At 47.5% G+C, this 18,007-nt stretch overlaps 9 protein-coding genes across 9 annotated transcripts; 4 read left to right on the top strand and 5 right to left on the bottom strand.

Moving 5' to 3' along the window:
- Positions 1–270: 270 nt before the first annotated feature.
- Positions 271–1,481, bottom strand: N7518_002226 (uncharacterized protein; the record flags this gene model as incomplete). The annotated part of the gene is made up of 4 exons (XM_057183154.1): positions 271–637; positions 689–697; positions 765–1,246; positions 1,305–1,481. 4 exons carry the CDS (start codon positions 1,479–1,481, stop codon positions 271–273), a joined length of 1,035 nt encoding a protein of 344 aa, XP_057044604.1.
- Positions 1,482–2,011: 530 nt separating this feature from the next.
- N7518_002225 (cytochrome P450) lies at positions 2,012–3,811 on the top strand (the record flags this gene model as incomplete). The annotated part of the gene is made up of 6 exons (XM_057183153.1): positions 2,012–2,237; positions 2,287–2,372; positions 2,437–3,198; positions 3,257–3,358; positions 3,433–3,561; positions 3,620–3,811. The coding sequence occupies 6 exons, from the start codon at positions 2,012–2,014 to the stop codon at positions 3,809–3,811; spliced, it is 1,497 nt and encodes a 498-aa protein (XP_057044603.1).
- Positions 3,812–3,904: 93 nt separating this feature from the next.
- N7518_002224 (uncharacterized protein) lies at positions 3,905–7,150 on the bottom strand (the record flags this gene model as incomplete). The annotated part of the gene is made up of 3 exons (XM_057183152.1): positions 3,905–4,190; positions 4,240–4,622; positions 4,682–7,150. 3 exons carry the CDS (start codon positions 7,148–7,150, stop codon positions 3,905–3,907), a joined length of 3,138 nt encoding a protein of 1,045 aa, XP_057044602.1.
- A 757-nt stretch (positions 7,151–7,907) lies between these two features.
- N7518_002223 (uncharacterized protein) lies at positions 7,908–9,182 on the bottom strand (the record flags this gene model as incomplete). Its single annotated transcript, XM_057183151.1, has 1 exon — positions 7,908–9,182. One exon carries the CDS (start codon positions 9,180–9,182, stop codon positions 7,908–7,910), a length of 1,275 nt encoding a protein of 424 aa, XP_057044601.1.
- Positions 9,183–9,940: 758 nt separating this feature from the next.
- N7518_002222 (uncharacterized protein) lies at positions 9,941–11,222 on the top strand (the record flags this gene model as incomplete). Its single annotated transcript, XM_057183150.1, has 3 exons — positions 9,941–10,270; positions 10,327–10,410; positions 10,476–11,222. 3 exons carry the CDS (start codon positions 9,941–9,943, stop codon positions 11,220–11,222), a joined length of 1,161 nt encoding a protein of 386 aa, XP_057044600.1.
- Positions 11,223–11,382: 160 nt separating this feature from the next.
- Positions 11,383–12,735, bottom strand: N7518_002221 (uncharacterized protein; the record flags this gene model as incomplete). Its single annotated transcript, XM_057183149.1, has 3 exons — positions 11,383–11,455; positions 11,522–12,285; positions 12,571–12,735. 3 exons carry the CDS (start codon positions 12,733–12,735, stop codon positions 11,383–11,385), a joined length of 1,002 nt encoding a protein of 333 aa, XP_057044599.1.
- Positions 12,736–13,023: 288 nt separating this feature from the next.
- On the top strand, positions 13,024–14,562 carry N7518_002220 (uncharacterized protein; the record flags this gene model as incomplete). Its single annotated transcript, XM_057183148.1, has 4 exons — positions 13,024–13,512; positions 13,583–13,666; positions 13,730–14,448; positions 14,499–14,562. 4 exons carry the CDS (start codon positions 13,024–13,026, stop codon positions 14,560–14,562), a joined length of 1,356 nt encoding a protein of 451 aa, XP_057044598.1.
- Positions 14,563–15,444: 882 nt separating this feature from the next.
- N7518_002219 (uncharacterized protein) lies at positions 15,445–15,696 on the top strand (the record flags this gene model as incomplete). The annotated part of the gene is made up of 1 exon (XM_057183147.1): positions 15,445–15,696. One exon carries the CDS (start codon positions 15,445–15,447, stop codon positions 15,694–15,696), a length of 252 nt encoding a protein of 83 aa, XP_057044597.1.
- Positions 15,697–16,436: 740 nt separating this feature from the next.
- N7518_002218 (uncharacterized protein) lies at positions 16,437–17,903 on the bottom strand (the record flags this gene model as incomplete). The annotated part of the gene is made up of 3 exons (XM_057183146.1): positions 16,437–16,606; positions 16,668–17,537; positions 17,591–17,903. 3 exons carry the CDS (start codon positions 17,901–17,903, stop codon positions 16,437–16,439), a joined length of 1,353 nt encoding a protein of 450 aa, XP_057044596.1.
- Between the last annotated feature and the right edge of the window lie 104 nt (positions 17,904–18,007).

Below are 18,007 nucleotides of genomic sequence, written 5' to 3'. Positions count from 1 at the left end.
CGCCACGCTGTCTCACCGAGAGAAACACAGCCATGTGTTCAGACAGCATTCGCAAGTGACCCATACAAATCTTCTTGGCCTCAACAGAAGAAGTGGGCAGACCCAACAGCACCAGATCATCATAAAACGGGCGGAAACAATGCCAAGACATCGCTTCAAATGAATTCAGCCACATGGAAACAGTTTTTCTTTGGATTGACCATTAACTAGGTATGGAGTAAACACGGAGCAAAGGTACTCCACTATACTCGTCTACCGGGGTGGGACCTCTTAACGCCCATGCGAACCATATTCTCCATCCTTGACACCCCAAAGCGTCTCCTGACTCGGACTCGTCCCCCAGTCCACATCGATTGTCGTCTCATGAACATCATGTCCGTCAGATATAGGCTGCCTTGCCGATAGAGGAATCGACTCAAGGCCTATTGTCCCTATATTATCTGAGTCACTGTGATGCATCGTCGAACGATTTCTGCTCAAGACTCCGAACAATGCCCGCAACGCCGGGAGAGAAAGAGCGATGATAGCGGCACTGATTTCTGTGGCAGACCACACCATCACCACAGAGAAATACCAAGTTGCGTCATCCGGGTGTTGGAGGGCGACGATCATGGACACCATCCGGAGAATAGACGTTCTATAATCGGTGAGTTAATAGACCGTGACTGGGAAGGCGGCGAAGACTTACACAACAGCACTAAAGAGACAGATATTAGCTACTTCCCTTTCTCACTGTTGACGAAGACAAGGACAAGAGAACTTACAAAACTCCCACGCAAAGTACAAGTGCTAGGACTAGCTTTCTTGCTAGCTTTGCCTTCAACGAGAAGACAATATTCATTGGCAATAGCAGCACAAGCGAGTCACAGACGATAGTGAGTACAGAAGTCGAAATGAAAACAATCTCTGAGCCCATGCATTCACCCTCTGCGCCGCCCCACAGAACAGCGAGAGGAACACACTGCAAAGTTACGATGAGTGTCTGCGCCACATACACGACTGTCACAAAAGCGAAGGAAATACGCAGATAGAGGGTGAATCGCGGCATTTGATTGAGACGAGCATAAAAAGCGATGCCGGAGATGCGACACAGCCACATGTTGAACATATACACGAGCTGAGCTCCGACAAGCCACTTATACATATGCACCAGGGTTTCTGGGTCGTTCATCAATGCTGCGAGATGCTGGCCAGAGCCATAGTGGATGACCATTAATGAAAGCCCCAGGACTATCCAGCTGACTAACTAGATAGATAGATATCAAAATCCTGCAACAGGTCGCGAGTGATCGGATCAAATTTACCTGTCCGACTACAATCGTGAGATCATCCCATCCCAGCTCATGGATCAGATACCCCCGAGCATACAGGCGAATTAGAACGACAAGTAATGAGAGGGTTGTCACAACGACCATGCCGATAATCGCCGGCTGGCGGCGATCCTCCGCCAGAAAGGACGCTGGGTATTCAGAAGAGGACATCGTGCCCAAGAGAATATTTGAAGAATTGATCTCATCCTAAAATACGAAACCGAGGATGAACAGATTCATCAAGGCAGACTTTGGCCCCCAATTCAACTACCCTGTAACCAACTTGTCTAAGGTTTCTCGCCAAACAAGGAAGGATTCCACTCTCATCTCCGGCCCGCGACCCCCGCGGCACAATATTTAATCAGCAAATCAGACCATCGTGAGATAGTAGGACTATCCCCGATATGTGCTAGCAGCCTTCCTCCGAGTCCACCTCAACGCCGCTAGCAAGTCCGGCCCCACAAGAACTAGGCACGGCCAACGCCAAAACATTATACTTTCACTATTCCAGCTTAGTTGATACTAGACGGCAGAGAATACTGGATTGTGTTCTCAGGGGAAGATATGAGCAAAGGACTTTTGTTATGACCGACCCATGTCAAAAGCACGTTTAATTAAAATGATTCCCAACAATCTCCCCGGAAATAAAACTTCATCCCCTACGTGTGTTGGACCGTGTATGTCAGATACTGTCAATTGAAATGGTTTCTTTACTTGTGTCTGGGGTAACGGCCTTGATCACCTTGTCCAAGCTGTGGGTTTTAGCAGTCATTTTGTTTACTGTGCGAGCGATCATTCGCAAATATTGGACCCCGATCAGAGATATACCAGGCCCATTTTTGGCTTCTTTTTCGACACTATGGCAGGTTTATCATTTGTGGAAGGGCCATATCGAAGATGAGCTTATTGACCTTCACAAAAAGAATGGTAGGCTGGTCTGTCATGATTCTATTTCATATTTTAACAAGAGCGACAGGGTATTTTGTTCGCATTGCAGAGAATGAAGTCAGTGTCTCTCACCCAGACGCAGTAAAGCAGCTTCTCCATGCAAATATAGCCAAAGTATGTATTTCTCTTGACAATCGCAAAAGCAAAAGTACTCAATATTAACAACCATGCACAAAAGGGCTCGTGGTACTCAATTTTCAGTCTTCCAGACTACCATTACGTGAACCAGATGTCTGAATTGAATCCAAAGCGGCATATTGAAAAGTCGCGCAACATAGCCGCCGGCTTTGCACTATCAAACATTATCAAGTCCGAGCCACACGTGGACGCAATCCTCCACCGCTTCGAAAAGCACCTCGACAGATTAAGCAAAAGCAACGAGGTAGTAGAATTTGACAAATGGTTCAGCTTCTTTGCCTTTGACGCGCTGGGCGAAGTAACCTTCTCGAAATCCTTTGGATTCGTGGAAACAGGCACAGATATCAGAGATGCGGTCGCAAACACCAAAGCCCTGGCAGTCTACATCGCGGTCATGGGCCACTATATCTGGCTACACAACCTGACACTGGGAAACCCGCTTCTGAGCCGCATTGGAATCCAGCCTTCATCGCATATCTTCGACACTTGTCTCGCTGCTATCGATGCGCGCAAGAATAACCCCGCAACAAGGAATGATATGATGCAGCGCTGGCTGGACGTTCGGGCCAAATATCCTGATCGCATGGCTGAGAATGAGATCTTTGCCGCGGCTGTTGCGAATATCGGGGCTGGGGCCGATACTGTTAGTGCCACAGCCCAGGCGTTTATTTATTACCTACTCCGTCATCCAGAATATTTGCAGCGCTTACGCGATGAGATTGATGCTGCTCAGAATCGAGGTGAACTCTCGCCTATCGTGCAGTATAATGAAGCGCAGAGGTTGCCATTTCTTCAGGCTTGTGTAAGTAGCCACTTGCAAGCAGACGACTTTAATTATCTTCGCTTATATCTCTGAATAGCTGAAAGAGACGTACCGTTTCCACTCTGCTGCCGTTGGTGGACTTCCCCGAGTCGTGCCACAAGGTGGGATGACTATTGCTGGCAGATATTTTCCCCAAGGAGTAAGGATAACTTCACGGGCTCTACTTTACCTACACTGATCGATATTTGATTGAATACTGACTTCTATCTATAGGTGGTTCTCAGTATCAACACGTGGGTCTTTCATCGCAACCCCCAGATTTTCGGCGAGGATTGCAACAGCTTCAACCCAGACCGCTGGCTCCAAGCAGAGACGACTTATATCGACTCATTTTTAATTCACGTAGGCAATTGATAACGCCAACACTCATTTACGAAATGAACTAACATATCTATTATAGTGGGGAGCTGGGTACAACCAATGCCCCGGCCGTAATCTTGCCCAATTTGAGCTACTCAAACTAATGGCAACTCTAATAAGGGACTACGATATTGAGCAAGTGGATCCTAGAAAGGAATGGGTATTCAAGAGTCAGTTTACGGCTATTCCGTCTGGATGGCCATGCAAGATTCAAAGACGCTCGCGTGAATGATCAAGAAAGAAAGAAAGAAAGAAAGAAAGAAAGAAAGAAAGAAAGAAAGAAAGAAAGAAAGAAAGAAAGAAAGAAAGAAAGAAAGAGAGGAAATCACCGACGTCGCAAGGTGTCCCATAGCATCCCCATGCCTGCCATTGGTTTTTCAACAACCACGGTAGGAATAACCTGCAGAAGGAATCCGACGGGAATAGATATTGCGCCGAGAATAATAGAATATGCCCATTGATCGCCAGTCAACTTTGTAATTGAGAATGCCCGCCCGCCGACGAACATAATTAGGATCTGAGCGCCCATCATGATGCAGGTGATTGCTATAAAGAGCCAGTTATGATGGATACCTTCGATGAGGTTAAATGATCGCTCAATTTGTCGATTGCTGTATTGGGGTTAGTAACGCAAAAATATTGAAGGTAGCATCGACATACTTGTACATGTTGAATATCTGCATCCAGACATAGGTGTTGAAAACAGCAGTCTGTAACTGTGATGTTTGAAAAGCACCGTGATAGGAGAAGATAGAAGAACCCGCAAAGTACAGAACGAGTGTTACTACCATCTGATACACGGATTGGCCAATGATCATCTTCCACATGGTAGGAGTAATTAACGGTGTAGATATTGGTTCGGGTTTGCGGTCAAGGATCCGGCGAGGAGGAGGATCGGTTGCCAGGGCCAGAGCTGCTAGAGTGTCTTGAAAAAGGTTTACCCACATGAGCTGCACTGGCGTCAGAACCGACTCCTGCGATGAGTTGGCTACTGCCGAGACAAATGCTAGGCCCACGGAGGTGAATGTAATGGTAATTTGGAACTAGAAAATGGATATTAGATCGATGGCCATCCATACTCCTTGTTGATAGAGTAGCTTACCTGCAAAAATTTCTTGACCGCATCGCTGACTGCTCTTCCCCACATGATAGCCTTGACAATCGAAGAAAATGTATCATCCATCAGGACAATAGAAGAAGCCCCACGAGCAATTTCAGTGCCAGATATTCCCATCGAGAATCCGATATCAGCAGCTGCAAGTGCAGGGGCATCATTGGTACCGTCTCCAGTGACAGCAACGACTCTCCCGAGATCCTTCAGGCGTTGGACTAGAACCCGCTTATCGTCTGGACGAGACCGAGCAAGAACCTTGAGCCGTGGAACTAGCTCCTTCTGCTGTGATTCATCTAGCGCACGGAACTTATCGCCTTCCATCACAAGATCATCTGGACTATTGATGATTCCACATTCTTCTGCGATGGCCCTTGCTGTTAGAAGGTTGTCACCGGTAACCATGCGCACAGTGAGACCTGCTTTGTGACTAGTGTCTACAGCACTCCAAGCATCGGCTCGGAGAGGGTCTCGTAGACCCATAATTCCTAGGAATGTAAAATCTTTCATCAGATCCTCGAAGCTCACAGTTTCTTCCTCGCCTCTGGAAGGCAACTCCTCCACATCACGGAAACAAATCGCAATTGTGCGCAAAGATCGTGACGCATACTGAGCAATTGTCTGGCGTATTTGTTCAATACTATACTCCGTGATTGGAGCAGTACTAAGCCCTTGCATTGGCTGTGAAATCGTGGCCACACATTTCTCAATGAGAATCTCAGGAGCACCTTTCAAATATGATCGATATAACCCGTTGGCCAGTTTCACAACTGTGATCATGTATTTGCGAGAAGCATCAAAAGGTAAAATATCCACAACCTCCTCACTCGCACGATCAAATTCAAGCTGACCTAGCTCAAGATAGTCCTGGGAGAATCTCAATAAGGCGGCCTCTGTTTGGGAGCCAAGAAACTGCCGACCTCCGCCATATCGGCTTTCAATTGCAGTCGAGTTGATCGCGATAGATTGCCTCAAAAGCGACCTCGATTGACTCGAGAGATGGTTCATGCACTTTGCCACAGACAAGGAACTTTCTTCATCTAATATGTCTGGACTGCTAACTCGATCAGTAAACTGCGAGGTAACACCGAAGAAACCCGAGACAACAGTCATTTGATTCTGTGTTAACGTTCCCGTCTTATCTGAACATATATCCGTGGCTTGTCCCATCGTTTCGCATGCTCGGAGCTGTCGAACCAAGTTGTGATCTCTCATCATTCGAGTAGTGGCAAATGACAAGGCGAGTGTAACTGCCAAGGGAAGTCCTTCGGGGACTGCGATCACAACGACGGTCAAGGCCAGAATGAAGACATTCAAAAACGATTGTCCCTTTTCCGAGGCAGATTCGGTGCTATTACGGAGGCCGACACAGAACTTGATGAACAAGATTATAAACAGCACAAGCGCCGCAAGTGCACCAAAGTTGGCAATATTCTTTGCAAGATTGCTGAGCCGTACTTGAAGCGGGGTGAAACCTGGGTCGGTATCGAGAGAGAGGAGGATTCTTCCGTAGCTTGATTTTGTGCCTGTAGCCAAGACGAGGTACGCACCAACGCCTTCCACGATCTTGGTATGAGAGAGGATGAATGGGTCGATCTCATGAGAGCCACCACGACGGGTTGTATCTATGGGGGTCTTATCAACCGGATCAGACTCTCCAGTTGCCGAGGACTCATCGCATTTGACCTGATGACCTCGTATTAATACCCCATCAGCAGGTACGATATCCCCAGGACTGATGTGAACAATATCACCAACAACAATATCGGAGATGGGAACCTCATGAATCCTTGCAGATCGAAGAACCCAAACATTGCGATCTTGCTGTTTTCTATTGAGCTTCCGGAACTTGCACTCTTTTTGATAGTCGTTCGCGGCACCGGCGAGAGTAATGACGACGATAGCGACAAGGATGGCAACCCCCTCCACCCATTCAACGGGCGGGTTGTCGGGGGTATGCTTGGTTCCGAATGTCTGATACAGCCCCAAAGCAAGCGAGATAATAGCAGCCCCGGTTAGGAGGAATAGGACGTGATCGTTGTAGGCTGCCCACATCAATGACAGAAAGCTCGGGGATGGTTTTATGGGTAGGCGATTGTCGCCGAAGAATTTCCTTCTGTCGACGAATGCGTCGCGATCAAGATTTATCGAGATAGGAAGCTCAGAGATAGCGGTCTTTTCTGTCGGCGCAGTGCTTGTAGTACTCGCAGCGATGTTCGCGGGAGCACCTAGGTAGGTCTCGTCCAGGCTCAGACCGGAGTGGACGTCGGTTCGCAGTCCTTCCTCCAAGCCTGTTACGCCACCGAGAGCATGGAACTCTTGGACATCTTTGGATAACACAAGATTGCCTAATGTGTCAGGATCTAGGGGAAAAGTCGAGAACGATTGAGTGAATTGTTCCGTGGCACGTTTTGATCGCGGGTTCTGGGTATCGTCAGTAAGGCACATTCTCAGGCTCATCGTTGAACTTACTATTCGCGACCAAAAAAGAGACATATAAGGCCTCCTGGCTCCCGAAATTGGCGTCATGTCACGGATAATGTCATGAGAGGATTAGATGAGGTGCACCTGTCTGGAGAAATACAAATACGTAAAAAGGGATTGTAAAATACAGTTGGCGTATCATGCATACATGCATACCAAGAGACAAGATATCAGTATCATAACATGATATCCACCTATTTCTGCAAGAGATATGTATCGGAGCTGGTACAGCGACATCTAGAAGACACGTTACCTACCTTTGATGTTATTCTGTACGTTATAGGTCATCAATATGAAGTCTTCCTTTTTAGTTCTTCTGACTCAACTAGTCATGCCTATGTTAGACAAGCGCTCTGTACTTGTTAGCCATACAATTAACCAAAGTCCACCCCAGAGCAGGCAAGTGAATCTCTTACAGGGCTGTGTTGCTTATTGTACTCCCCCAAAGCAAGCCCCAGAGATCACACAAGAAGATTGTTGACAGTCTCAAGTCTTGGCAAGGAGGCTGTGCAATACAAAAGACTATGTAAATGCCCGAGGCTGGCTGACTGGCAGACCCGATCGACTTAACTGGTTCAAAGAAGTGCATCGGCACCAACAAGACTTGACAATTGGTCACTGAGCCCAGAAAAAATGATTAAAAATCGCCAAACCTGGCTGACACTAGCTAGATACCGACTAATGGCGCTGGGGACAGTCGACACCTCTCCACAATCCAAGCCTAAAAGAGAGTCTAATTCAACGTACGCTGTGAATTCTGATCCGCCGCCTCTACCCACGCTACTCTCCTCAAATCCTCTAGCGCTGCCACGGTATCTGGGTGGTCCGTTCCCAATGCTCTTTCCCTGCGAGAATATACAGTTTCGGCCATTCCACTGGCGACGTCCCACTTGCTTTGCGACTGGTATATGAAGCCCAGATTGGCCATCGCGCTGAGTGTGTACGGGTGGTCTTTGCCTATCGTCTCTTTCATCAAACGCAATGACCGGGCGGCCAGGATCTCGGCATCTGGTGATTGCCTCATCATTTGGAATGTCACTGCAAGATCCGCCATAGCAACCAGTGTGTGTGGATGACGTTCCCCGAGGACCTCTTTCATTACAGTTATTGCTTTCTCCCCGAGGTCTTTGGCTTCTTCAAGTCGACCTTGATTGCGATATGTTGAGGCAAGGTTGCTAATGGACATCAGGGTCTGCGGGTGCGTTTCGCCGAGCACGGTCTCGCTGCTAGTCACGACTTCTTTTTCCAGACGCTCAGCATCCGACCATCGGCCTTGTTCGCGGTATGTGGATGCAAGGTTGGCCATAGAGGTCAAGGTAAAGTGATCATTCGTCCCAAATATGTCCCGACTAACAGCGACAACCTCCAATTCAAGCTTTTCAGCGGAGTCTAACCTCCCCTGGTCTCGGTAGGTCGATGCCAGGGTAAGTTTCCATTTTAACAACGAGGCATCGGTTGGAGATAATTCACTTTCTCCGAGATCGACCAATTGGCGTGCAATTGTCTCGGCCTCTTCATACCGACCGAGATAGGCATACGATATTGCCAGGTTAGACATTGAGCCTAAAGTGGATGAATGTTTGAGACCGATAGTCTTCTTCTTCATCTCAAAAACTCTCAAATCAAGTTCTTGAGCATCGGCCCAGAGGCCTTGGCTCCGATAGGTGGAAGCTAGATTCGTCATGGAAGTCAACGTCTGGGGATGCTCCTCGCCAAGAATCTTCTGTCTCAACTTGGTCACCCGGGCAGCGAGAGCAGCAGCCTGATCCAGCTGGCCTCGGCCCCAATACGCCGAAGCAAGATTATGCATCGCTGTCATAGTCATTAAGTCTTGCTCTCCCTTAAGTCTCTCGCATGAGTCCAGCACCAGAATACCTAGATCTTCGGCAACAATCCATGAATTGGCCTGCAGCAATGTTTTGACACATGCGGCTAGCTCTTCGAGCATTATTTTCATCCCTTCAGAATCCGCACGTGTCGCGAGTATCCGTTTCCCCGCTGTGGTCATTGCTGACTCTAGTTCTGTTGCTTCGGTCGTCCAGCCTCGGCCATGATATATGGCTGTGAGTTCACTGACCTCCCTCTGGAGCGACTCGAGGGAGGGAGGATGATTATCCATAGATCACGGACAGCAAGGATTATCCAGCCTGGCCCCGGTTGTTGTTTTGTTGTTTTGGTGTGAATGATCCGATAGGCTGGCTCTTAATCATTTACTCGTGTCGGAGGTTGGGTTGTCACTAGATGGGTTGAGCGTGACGACTCTTTGAGAGGAAGATAAGAATTGTGAGCTGCGAACGCATTGCCAAGGTGTGGGGGGCCCCGAATGTTCCGATTAATTACAATACACAGCAGAGAGGGGTCAACGAAGACTTGTGTTCCTCTTCCCTGTAATTAAACGTCATTGCACATGATCTTTCGAGTATTTATAGCCTAACACGTCAGAACATCCCATAAGGCTGAGACGAAGATCAAATAAATGCTGTTGCCTGGATACTGTAAGTTGTATACACTGATACAGAGCTATTGAAAAGTATCCAGCGGCTAAATGCCGGCTCAGCCCTATCGCCCACTTCCTGGTGGAGACCGTTCCGTTTGGCGCTAGTAATAGGGCTGTAACTTTGATAAGGCTAAAAGTTACTAGTACCCGTACTCGTACCGTGGTAACGTTCGGAACACAACCTTGGAAATATCCAGTTCATGTGATTTCCCAGTCCGCGGGTCGCATCTCACTTAAGCTTCAACAATCCAAGAGATCCAAGATTTACCATGGTATCTCGCCGAGACACTCAGCCAGAGCCTAGCCACCATCGCCAGGACCCTTGGATTCACATCCAGAGGTTCTTCAAGATGCCATCGCAAATTGGACTGAAAGAACTGAGTATCAATCATGGACGGCCAGCAATGGTGCTGCTACCTCTGGCTGGGCTTGCAAAGATATTTCACTGGAACCCGATCATAGTTCTCACGGTGAATATCCTCGCCATTATCTTCTTGTCCGAGGCGATATCCATCTCATCAGATGAACTCACTGCGCATCTTGGAGAGCTGCAAGGTGCACTACTCAGTGCCACACTCGGAAATACAGTAGAGCTCACGGTGAGTAACAAATATTACCCCGAATATCGAAATGACATAATGCTCACTCAGCCTAGGCGGGAATTCTAGCTCTGATTCATGGCGAGATCCCATTTTCACAGTCTGTGATGGTTGGTAGTATTCTCTCGGATATTCTGCTTGTAAGTCCTCACATTATGAAAGTTCTAGTGGTGGTCATATTATCCGGACTGACAGTAAAATCTAGGTATTCGGTTGCTGCCTCGTCACAGCCTCGTACAACAAGGAGGTCTTGGAGTTTAACAGCGCTCTTGCAAAGACGTTGTCTTCTTTGATGATGATCACAGCCGTCACGATGCTTCTTCCAACGGCTCTGTACTCGACTTTCCCAGTATCTGAAATTGATGACAGAGTACTATCCTTCTCACGAGGAACATCATTGGTACTCCTCGCACTCTACGGAGGTTACCTTTACTTCTACCTGGGTACTCACAAACATCTCTTCCTTTCGAATGAGAGCGAAGCTAGTGACGATGAAAACAACGGAGATTCATCATCCGCAGCCAACAAAGCCAGCTTAGCTTCATCAATCATCCGATTGACAACTGCCGTGGCCGCAACAGTCTTTTGCACAGAACTCCTGCTTGAAAGTGTTGATGACATGGCGCAAACGCTCGGAGTCTCTGAAGTATTTATCGCAATTGTCTTTATTCCAATCGCTAGCAATAGCACCGAGGGGGTTACTGTCATTGCGGCATCTTGCACAGGGGATACAGATTCTGCAATCCGCGTTATCATCGACAGTCTCTTGCAGATTGGTCTATTTGTCATACCATTCTTGGTGGTTGTTGGCTGGTGCATTGCTGAGCCGATGACGCTTTTCTTCGACTCATTTCAGACCGTGACCATGTTTTTGGCCATTCTGGTGGTTAATCATCTACTTCGTGATGGACAGTACGCTTACATCCATGGTGCGATGCTGATTGCTCTGTAAGTTTCCCTGGGCTCCTTACTGATTTTCAAAAGTACTTTTATTGATGTACGATTATAGCTATTCAAGTTTGGTTGTGGCGTTCTATGCACACTAGATGGCTCAAGGGATTTGCCGCCTCCAGCAGCCACTTCAAGTAAGGAATCATGTGTGATATATCAGGCTAACCACCTAGGTAAATCACATTCGCCGGCACCTCAGGCCTAACAAAGAACGCGAACGTGATAATCATGTATCTATTAAGAGAAAACAAAGTTAATACCGAGGAACAAAAGTCCGTTAAAGTAGTGCGAGCGACTCACGTTCCAATCAACATCAACCCCTCGAAGTAATTACTCCGCCCATCAGAAATAAGATAGGTCATCACCACAACACTAAGCAAAAGCATCGTAGCCTCAAACCCACCAAATCTCAGAATAAGCGGCTGGTCAAAAGCCCAACCAACGAGAACCAGTAGCGGAGCAATAAGCATCGTAACCCGCAACACATTGTTAACAACCGCCCTGATCCCAAGCTCGATCTGATTGTAAGTCCGGGACCCCATCACAATGCGGCGGTACTTAACCGAGTTTCCGAGCAGTGGAACAACTGTCACGGCAAGGAAAGACTGATTCATACCCGTAATTGAAGCAACCCCACTCAAACAGCTCACTATGTAATATGTGCACGCAAGCGCGGACGTGGACGCAGCTGCTATGATTATAGCTGCTGAAGCCTTGCCAATATACGGCTGTGGAATCTGGGCCTCGATTATCTGAGACTGGCCGCCGTGGGCTTGAGCTCGCTGGCTGAATGGGGTGCTGGCGAACATGGCCGCATGAGTGCCGAGGCGGAAAATGAGGAATGTGAGAAGCAGGATGACGAGGATAATGGCCGTTATGCGTTGCGTTAAGAGGATTTGGTCTGCAGGGGTGGCTTTGGCAGATGGGAAGACCTCCATTATGGTTGGGAGGGTGAGGAGGATGAAGACGACCATCATGAGGGATGAGAGGATTGTTGTGAGGGTACGATCAAATCGGAGTCGTTTTTGGTCGTATCCTGAGACGAAAATGGTGCCACCGAGGACCTGTAGATATAGATTGTATTAGGGGGAGGTTCATGGCACCAGCTGTTGGGTTTGATACTGGGATTTATTACCAGTAGTAAATTGCTCAGGACACTTCCAAGTATCACAGATTGGGAGATGTGTGGTTTTTTTTGCGCGATCGCATTAATTCCGATCTGGATCAATCGTCGTCAGCATATGTTTGAATTGAAGCTTGAGTCCCCCAGGGCTGGATATCACCATCAATTCCACCGAATTTCCCAGTGTTGATTTCAGCAGTTCATTGACAACTCGGCTGCCACCTACAGTCAACGAATCGACTGATCGGTTAACCCATAATCCAAGTGGAATCACAGCGACGATGTTGAGGGTGAAGATAGCAGCACTGTTCCAATTGAGGGCTCCTGCTATGATACCGATGAGAGGTATCAAAAGTGATAAGAGGCGCAGGTGGTGCTGGACTTGTGCCATGATAAAATTGCAATATAGCATAGGTGAAGCTCGATTGGGAGACATGATTCATCGAGGGAAAAGATGAAGCTGAGAGAATTTACCCGTCTAGAGAAAGCCCACACATGTCAACAAATGAGGCTCAGTGTATCACAGTAATATTTCCATACCGATACAGCCGGAGACGTAATCTAAACGTAATTAACTGAAACATACATGTATTTTATCTGTAAGGTTACACTAACCCGTACGCAGATGTCTATGGCTGAGAGACAGTGGAGCAATACACCATCCCTTTTATTCTCCACGATGTTTCTTGGTCTTTTCCTCACTCCTGCCAATATGAACAACACAGCTCACCCCAGACTGCGAAAGTCAACCAAGATTGACCCTGAAATCATGGCCGGACCGCTTGAAGCCAACGCGACAGCCCATGAGCAAGATGCATTACTTAGAGACGAGACTGAATGCGAAAGCAACGGGGAGGAATCTGCAGAGTTGCGTGACACAAACCACCCCGTCTCGAAGTGCGCTCTTTTCCTAGGCAACTCTCTTTTCCGTGTGCTTAAAGCTACCCTGGGATGCAGCTACACCAATTTGCTACTTCCATTCGTGTTTCTGGGAATCATTGCGGGGGGCCAAGGATGGGGTGATTCGATTTCTTTCGTGTCCAACTTCCTGGCGATTCTTCCTCTCGCTGCGTTGCTGTCATTCGCCACAGAGGAACTGGCAAAAAGCGTCGGGCAAACCGTTGGAGGGCTGATCAATGCGACATTTGGAAATGCAGTTGAAATGATTGTAAGTGGTTGGATTGTTTCGACGTTTTGTTCTCTGTTAAGGTGGGAAACTGACGTTGATCGCTACACAGGTGGGAATCACTGCGGTCCGACAGGGAGAAATCAGCATCGTGCAGTCTAGCATGGTGGGAAGTATCCTGTCAGGAAATTTACTGGTAGGTCTGGGTCTTGCTGCATATTCCCTACCTGGTGATCTTGTCTGCTTACACGAAATCTAGATCCTAGGTGTTTCATTTTTCTGCGGCGGCTATGCAAAAGATGTGGTGAGGTTCAATGTGGATGTTAGTGGGATACTATCATCCTTGATGGTGGTGTCATCTGCAACATTGATCATTCCTTCCGTGCTCTATTCAACCATACCATCCAAGTCCCACGAAGTGGAAGTCAGCGTCCTGAGTCTTTCCCGTGCCGCCTCCGTGGTCCTACTCACATTCTACCTGGTCTATCTCTACTTTCAATTGAAGAGTCACGCTGAACTATTCGTCGACGATCAAAAAGAAGAGGAAGAAGAACGAGTTCTGGGCCCCTGGTCGGCAAGCATCATTTTGATCCTTGCAACTCTCGGGGTTACCGTCTGCTCCGATCGTCTGGTGGACAGCGTCGATGGCTTCGTAGACAAGTGGCATGTGAGCCGGGCTTTTATTGGCCTGATCGTGGTTCCCATTGTCGGTAACGCGGGTGAATTCAATACTGTCGTCAATTCTTCGATCAAGGGGAATATGGATCTCGCAATTGGTGTGATTGTGGGAAGCACATTACAGATTGCATTGTTTGTGAGTCCGTTCCTGGTCATATGTGGCCTGGTTATTGGGCAGCCCATGTCTTTGCGCTACAGTCCCTTCGAAACTGTGGTATTCTTTCTATCGGTGATAGTCATGGACTGCTTGATTCGCGGAGGTCGATCCAATTACTACGAAGGGTCTCTATTAGTTGGAACGTGAGTGCCCCCCATGAGTGTTCTGGCTACCCTCGGTGCTAATGATTTAGGTATTTGATAATCGCAATTGCATTCTACGTGCACCCAGACGCAGTCGATGCCCCCTTCGTCTAGAATGCAGGGTCACGAATTAATTATTCCCAGTTGTATACATTACATTCGGACAAAATATAAATCTAGGTTTCTGCTGCTCAAAAACCGTACAATATGTAGAAGCAGTTCTATATTTAGAGTGACAGGACAGGCAAGAATCGCCGTCGATAGTGGAGTTGCCTCGTAGGGCTGAGACTTGGCACTGTGACTGTGAATGGACTAATTTCAATTGAATCCTTTTGATCAATTCTATTAACTTGGCTTGTTATATATTCTGACGGAGAAGGTTATAAGTCTGCCTCTTAAGTCCTTAGTCTAAAGAATTCTATCTCTAAACAGCGGACCTAACTCGAGCATCACGTAGATATCCATAGCAATGTAATTAATTTGTGACCGGATAATCGGCCGAGAGAAAAGGACCAGGCAGCAGAGTTCCGCTTAATCTCCTGTTTTCCTTGCTCGAATTATTGGTTTATTGTCTGTATTGTCTGTATACAAGAACTGTTGCTTACGCTGTTCAAAGTCACACAGTTCGAACAAATCCATTTATAGACATAACGGCATGATTTGGAAAATATACTGAAACATCAATCATGCACGATCAATCACAGTTGCAGCGTCTGATGCAGCCTAATAAAGTCTGCTTGTGCTTCCATATCAGATTCAGCACACTCATAGGCTGGCCGCCAACCATATATCACCATTTAGCGCTGCGCCATTCCTTATGCTCATGTAGATTGCGCCCATGCCCTCGTTGATACGACGTGGCCTAGTCACACAGAGTCAGGGCGTTGAGCAGGTCGGGGTATAAAAGTCTCCTCGATTCACCCATCCAAGGTGTATCCATTCAACACCACATTATACCAGTCTCTGCCACCTACTCGTATACTGCAATCTTACATTATGGGTCTTCTAAAACTCTTGCTCAAAGCAATCCTCATCCCAATCGTTGTCATCATTGTCATTGCTGTCGTTATTATCCTTCTCATCAAGATGCGCCGTGATCGCAAGAAGAAAGAAAAAGAACTGGAGAAATCCTTCCAACCACCCCCTGTACAGCAATGGGTGCCGTACACCCCGGTCCAGCAACCTGCCCCGGCATATGCCAAAACACCGGGGGTGATGGAGCAGGGGATTGGACATGGACAAGCTTGATAGACACTTTCTGTTGGGTAATTATGCCTTCCAGTGCGAAATTGGGAAATAGATTAGATATTATCTTTGCTAACCGCGGGGTGCGTGCTGCAGACTGTTCCGCTCAACATCTACACTATGGTTGGGCACTATGGTTGGGCTTTTTGTAATTCTGCAGAGGATTTTGTTTCAATTATCTCTATCGGATGTTCTTTTTTGCTAATGTAGCCCAAGGGCTAGTGGAATACCGATCATTGCATATATATTAGTGACTCTATTTCATATTGCTGGAACTTATACTACCCAGAGGAGCCAGCGAAAGCATTACTGTTCAGCACCTAGAACTGTTTATGCGCTTAGGCTCATAAATTTGCTCATATAAATCTCATTCCTGGCGCAAATAGGGAGGTTTACCATCTATATACTACTTCGTTGTAGACCATATCAAACTGATCCAAGGCGTTGCGTCTCGTGGGATCTTCATGTGGGTTTGCAATCATCTCCACCAACTAAGAACGGGATCACTATTAAAATAGCAAAACTGAATCACATTGACATGAAGGTAGATATTCAAGGCCTAGCTGAAGACATTGAAATTGCAGAAGAGCAGAATTCTCAAATCCATCTAACATAATCAAGGGAATCCCGAGGTACATAAGGCTTGCACACAACTGTCTGTTCCTAAGAAGCTTTAGGCCCCAAGATCCAAATAACACTCCAAGACCATGATGAGAAACAAGCAATACAGTAGTGTGACAAGTTTAGAAGGAAACTTGCTCAATCGTATCGCGACGCAGGACCTCGGCGTCTTCCGGCAGCAAAAACCCGGCTTTGATCTGTCGCTCGATGGCTTCTCCCGCCTGACGCCGATAGTTGGCTACCGTTTTGTAGACAGCCCACAACTTGACATCTTTGAAAGGGACCTCGGTGCCTGTCAATCATAACTAAGTTAGAACAATTGAAAGAGATTCTCGCGGACGTGAGAAACTTACCAGTGTGCCAATGAGGATGTGGCTGAGGGGTAACATCAATGATTTTGGCAGTAGGCACATCTGTATGAACAGTCCTGACTCCAGCAAGCGCATTTCCGTACTCGTCTCGCTCAATCTCCCCAGATTCGTCCATATCAATTGTTGTACCTCGCGGGGGAGCAACACCGGTCGTAATCCATTTGTCCATAGCACCAAAGAGTGCGTGATAAATGAAAGAATTCGCGAAAGTGCTCCACTGGGCACCTTCCAGATCCACAGCCAACAAACGCTTCTTATCGGCCATGGAGAGGTATCGGGTCTCGCGATGAGACATACCGGCAACTTCGTAGAGCCGGAATGACTTGCTATCAGCACGACGATGGGAAGGCTCTTTCTTTCCGCCGTAGAGGGCCTTGATGTAAATGAGCTCGAACTCACCAATAATCTCAATGATCTTTGCATCGTGCAAGTCTGGGAGCGGGTTGCCGGCATCACATTGGCATGGCATAAACCCCTCAAATGGGGCACATCCATCAGGAAGTCGGAGATGAAGAGACTCGAGGATGAACTTTCTTATCAAGTCTGCAGTCTGGGAAAGACCAGTTAGTATGACGCGCTCGGCCTTGATACCCAGCTGTCCCGATCTCAAAGCATGAGATGCAGCAACAAGAATCTCCGGAGACTGCCTAGTTGCGGCCCACCATCTTTCCTTGAAGATCCTGTAATTATCCCACAGCTCTTCTGCGTTATCGAAGGAGGGAATGCTGCTGGAAAACTCGTTCAAGGTCTGACAAGGGATAAAGTGCATGTCTTTGTAGCGTTCGGGATCAACGTTTTTGATCTGGTCAAGTGCCGCTGGAGCTTGCGAGTCAATTTCCAGCCAAGCGTGTCCTTCCGAGTATTAGCTCGGGCAATACACCAAACTATAATGAATGATAACTCACCATTGCGCATCAGCCACCGATTAATGAGACGCCAGATGGTTGTTCCACCCCATAGGTGAGATGGTTCCGCGATGACGAGACCGGAGAATTTGGCAGGATCCGCAGGGAAACGAAGAAGAAGACGTGTGCAGTATGAGTTCTCAACGGCGACGCCGGCCATCAGATATTCCCAGGAGACATAGTCATACACAGGAAGCAAGTCACTGTGCTGGAGGTCATATGTTATAGTCTTGGATGTTTCGGTCTCGGGCAGGAACGAGACAATTGGCTTTGTGACTCGGACGTGCACTCCTCGTTCTTCTTCAGTAGACATCTTGGCTGGCGTGCTCTGTTTGCGCTAAGATTGTTGGTTTTCAGTTCTCCAAATCCGAGATAGAGCCTATGAACCCTCGGTACATGCATGGAAGGGACCCACGA

The sequence above is a fragment of the Penicillium psychrosexuale genome (assembly GCF_028828465.1).
Source record: "Penicillium psychrosexuale strain IBT 29551 chromosome Unknown utg000002l, whole genome shotgun sequence".
NCBI classification, from domain to species: domain Eukaryota; kingdom Fungi; phylum Ascomycota; class Eurotiomycetes; order Eurotiales; family Aspergillaceae; genus Penicillium; species Penicillium psychrosexuale.
Note: the sequence above shows the minus strand (reverse complement) of the source record. Positions and strands in the feature narration are given on the sequence as shown.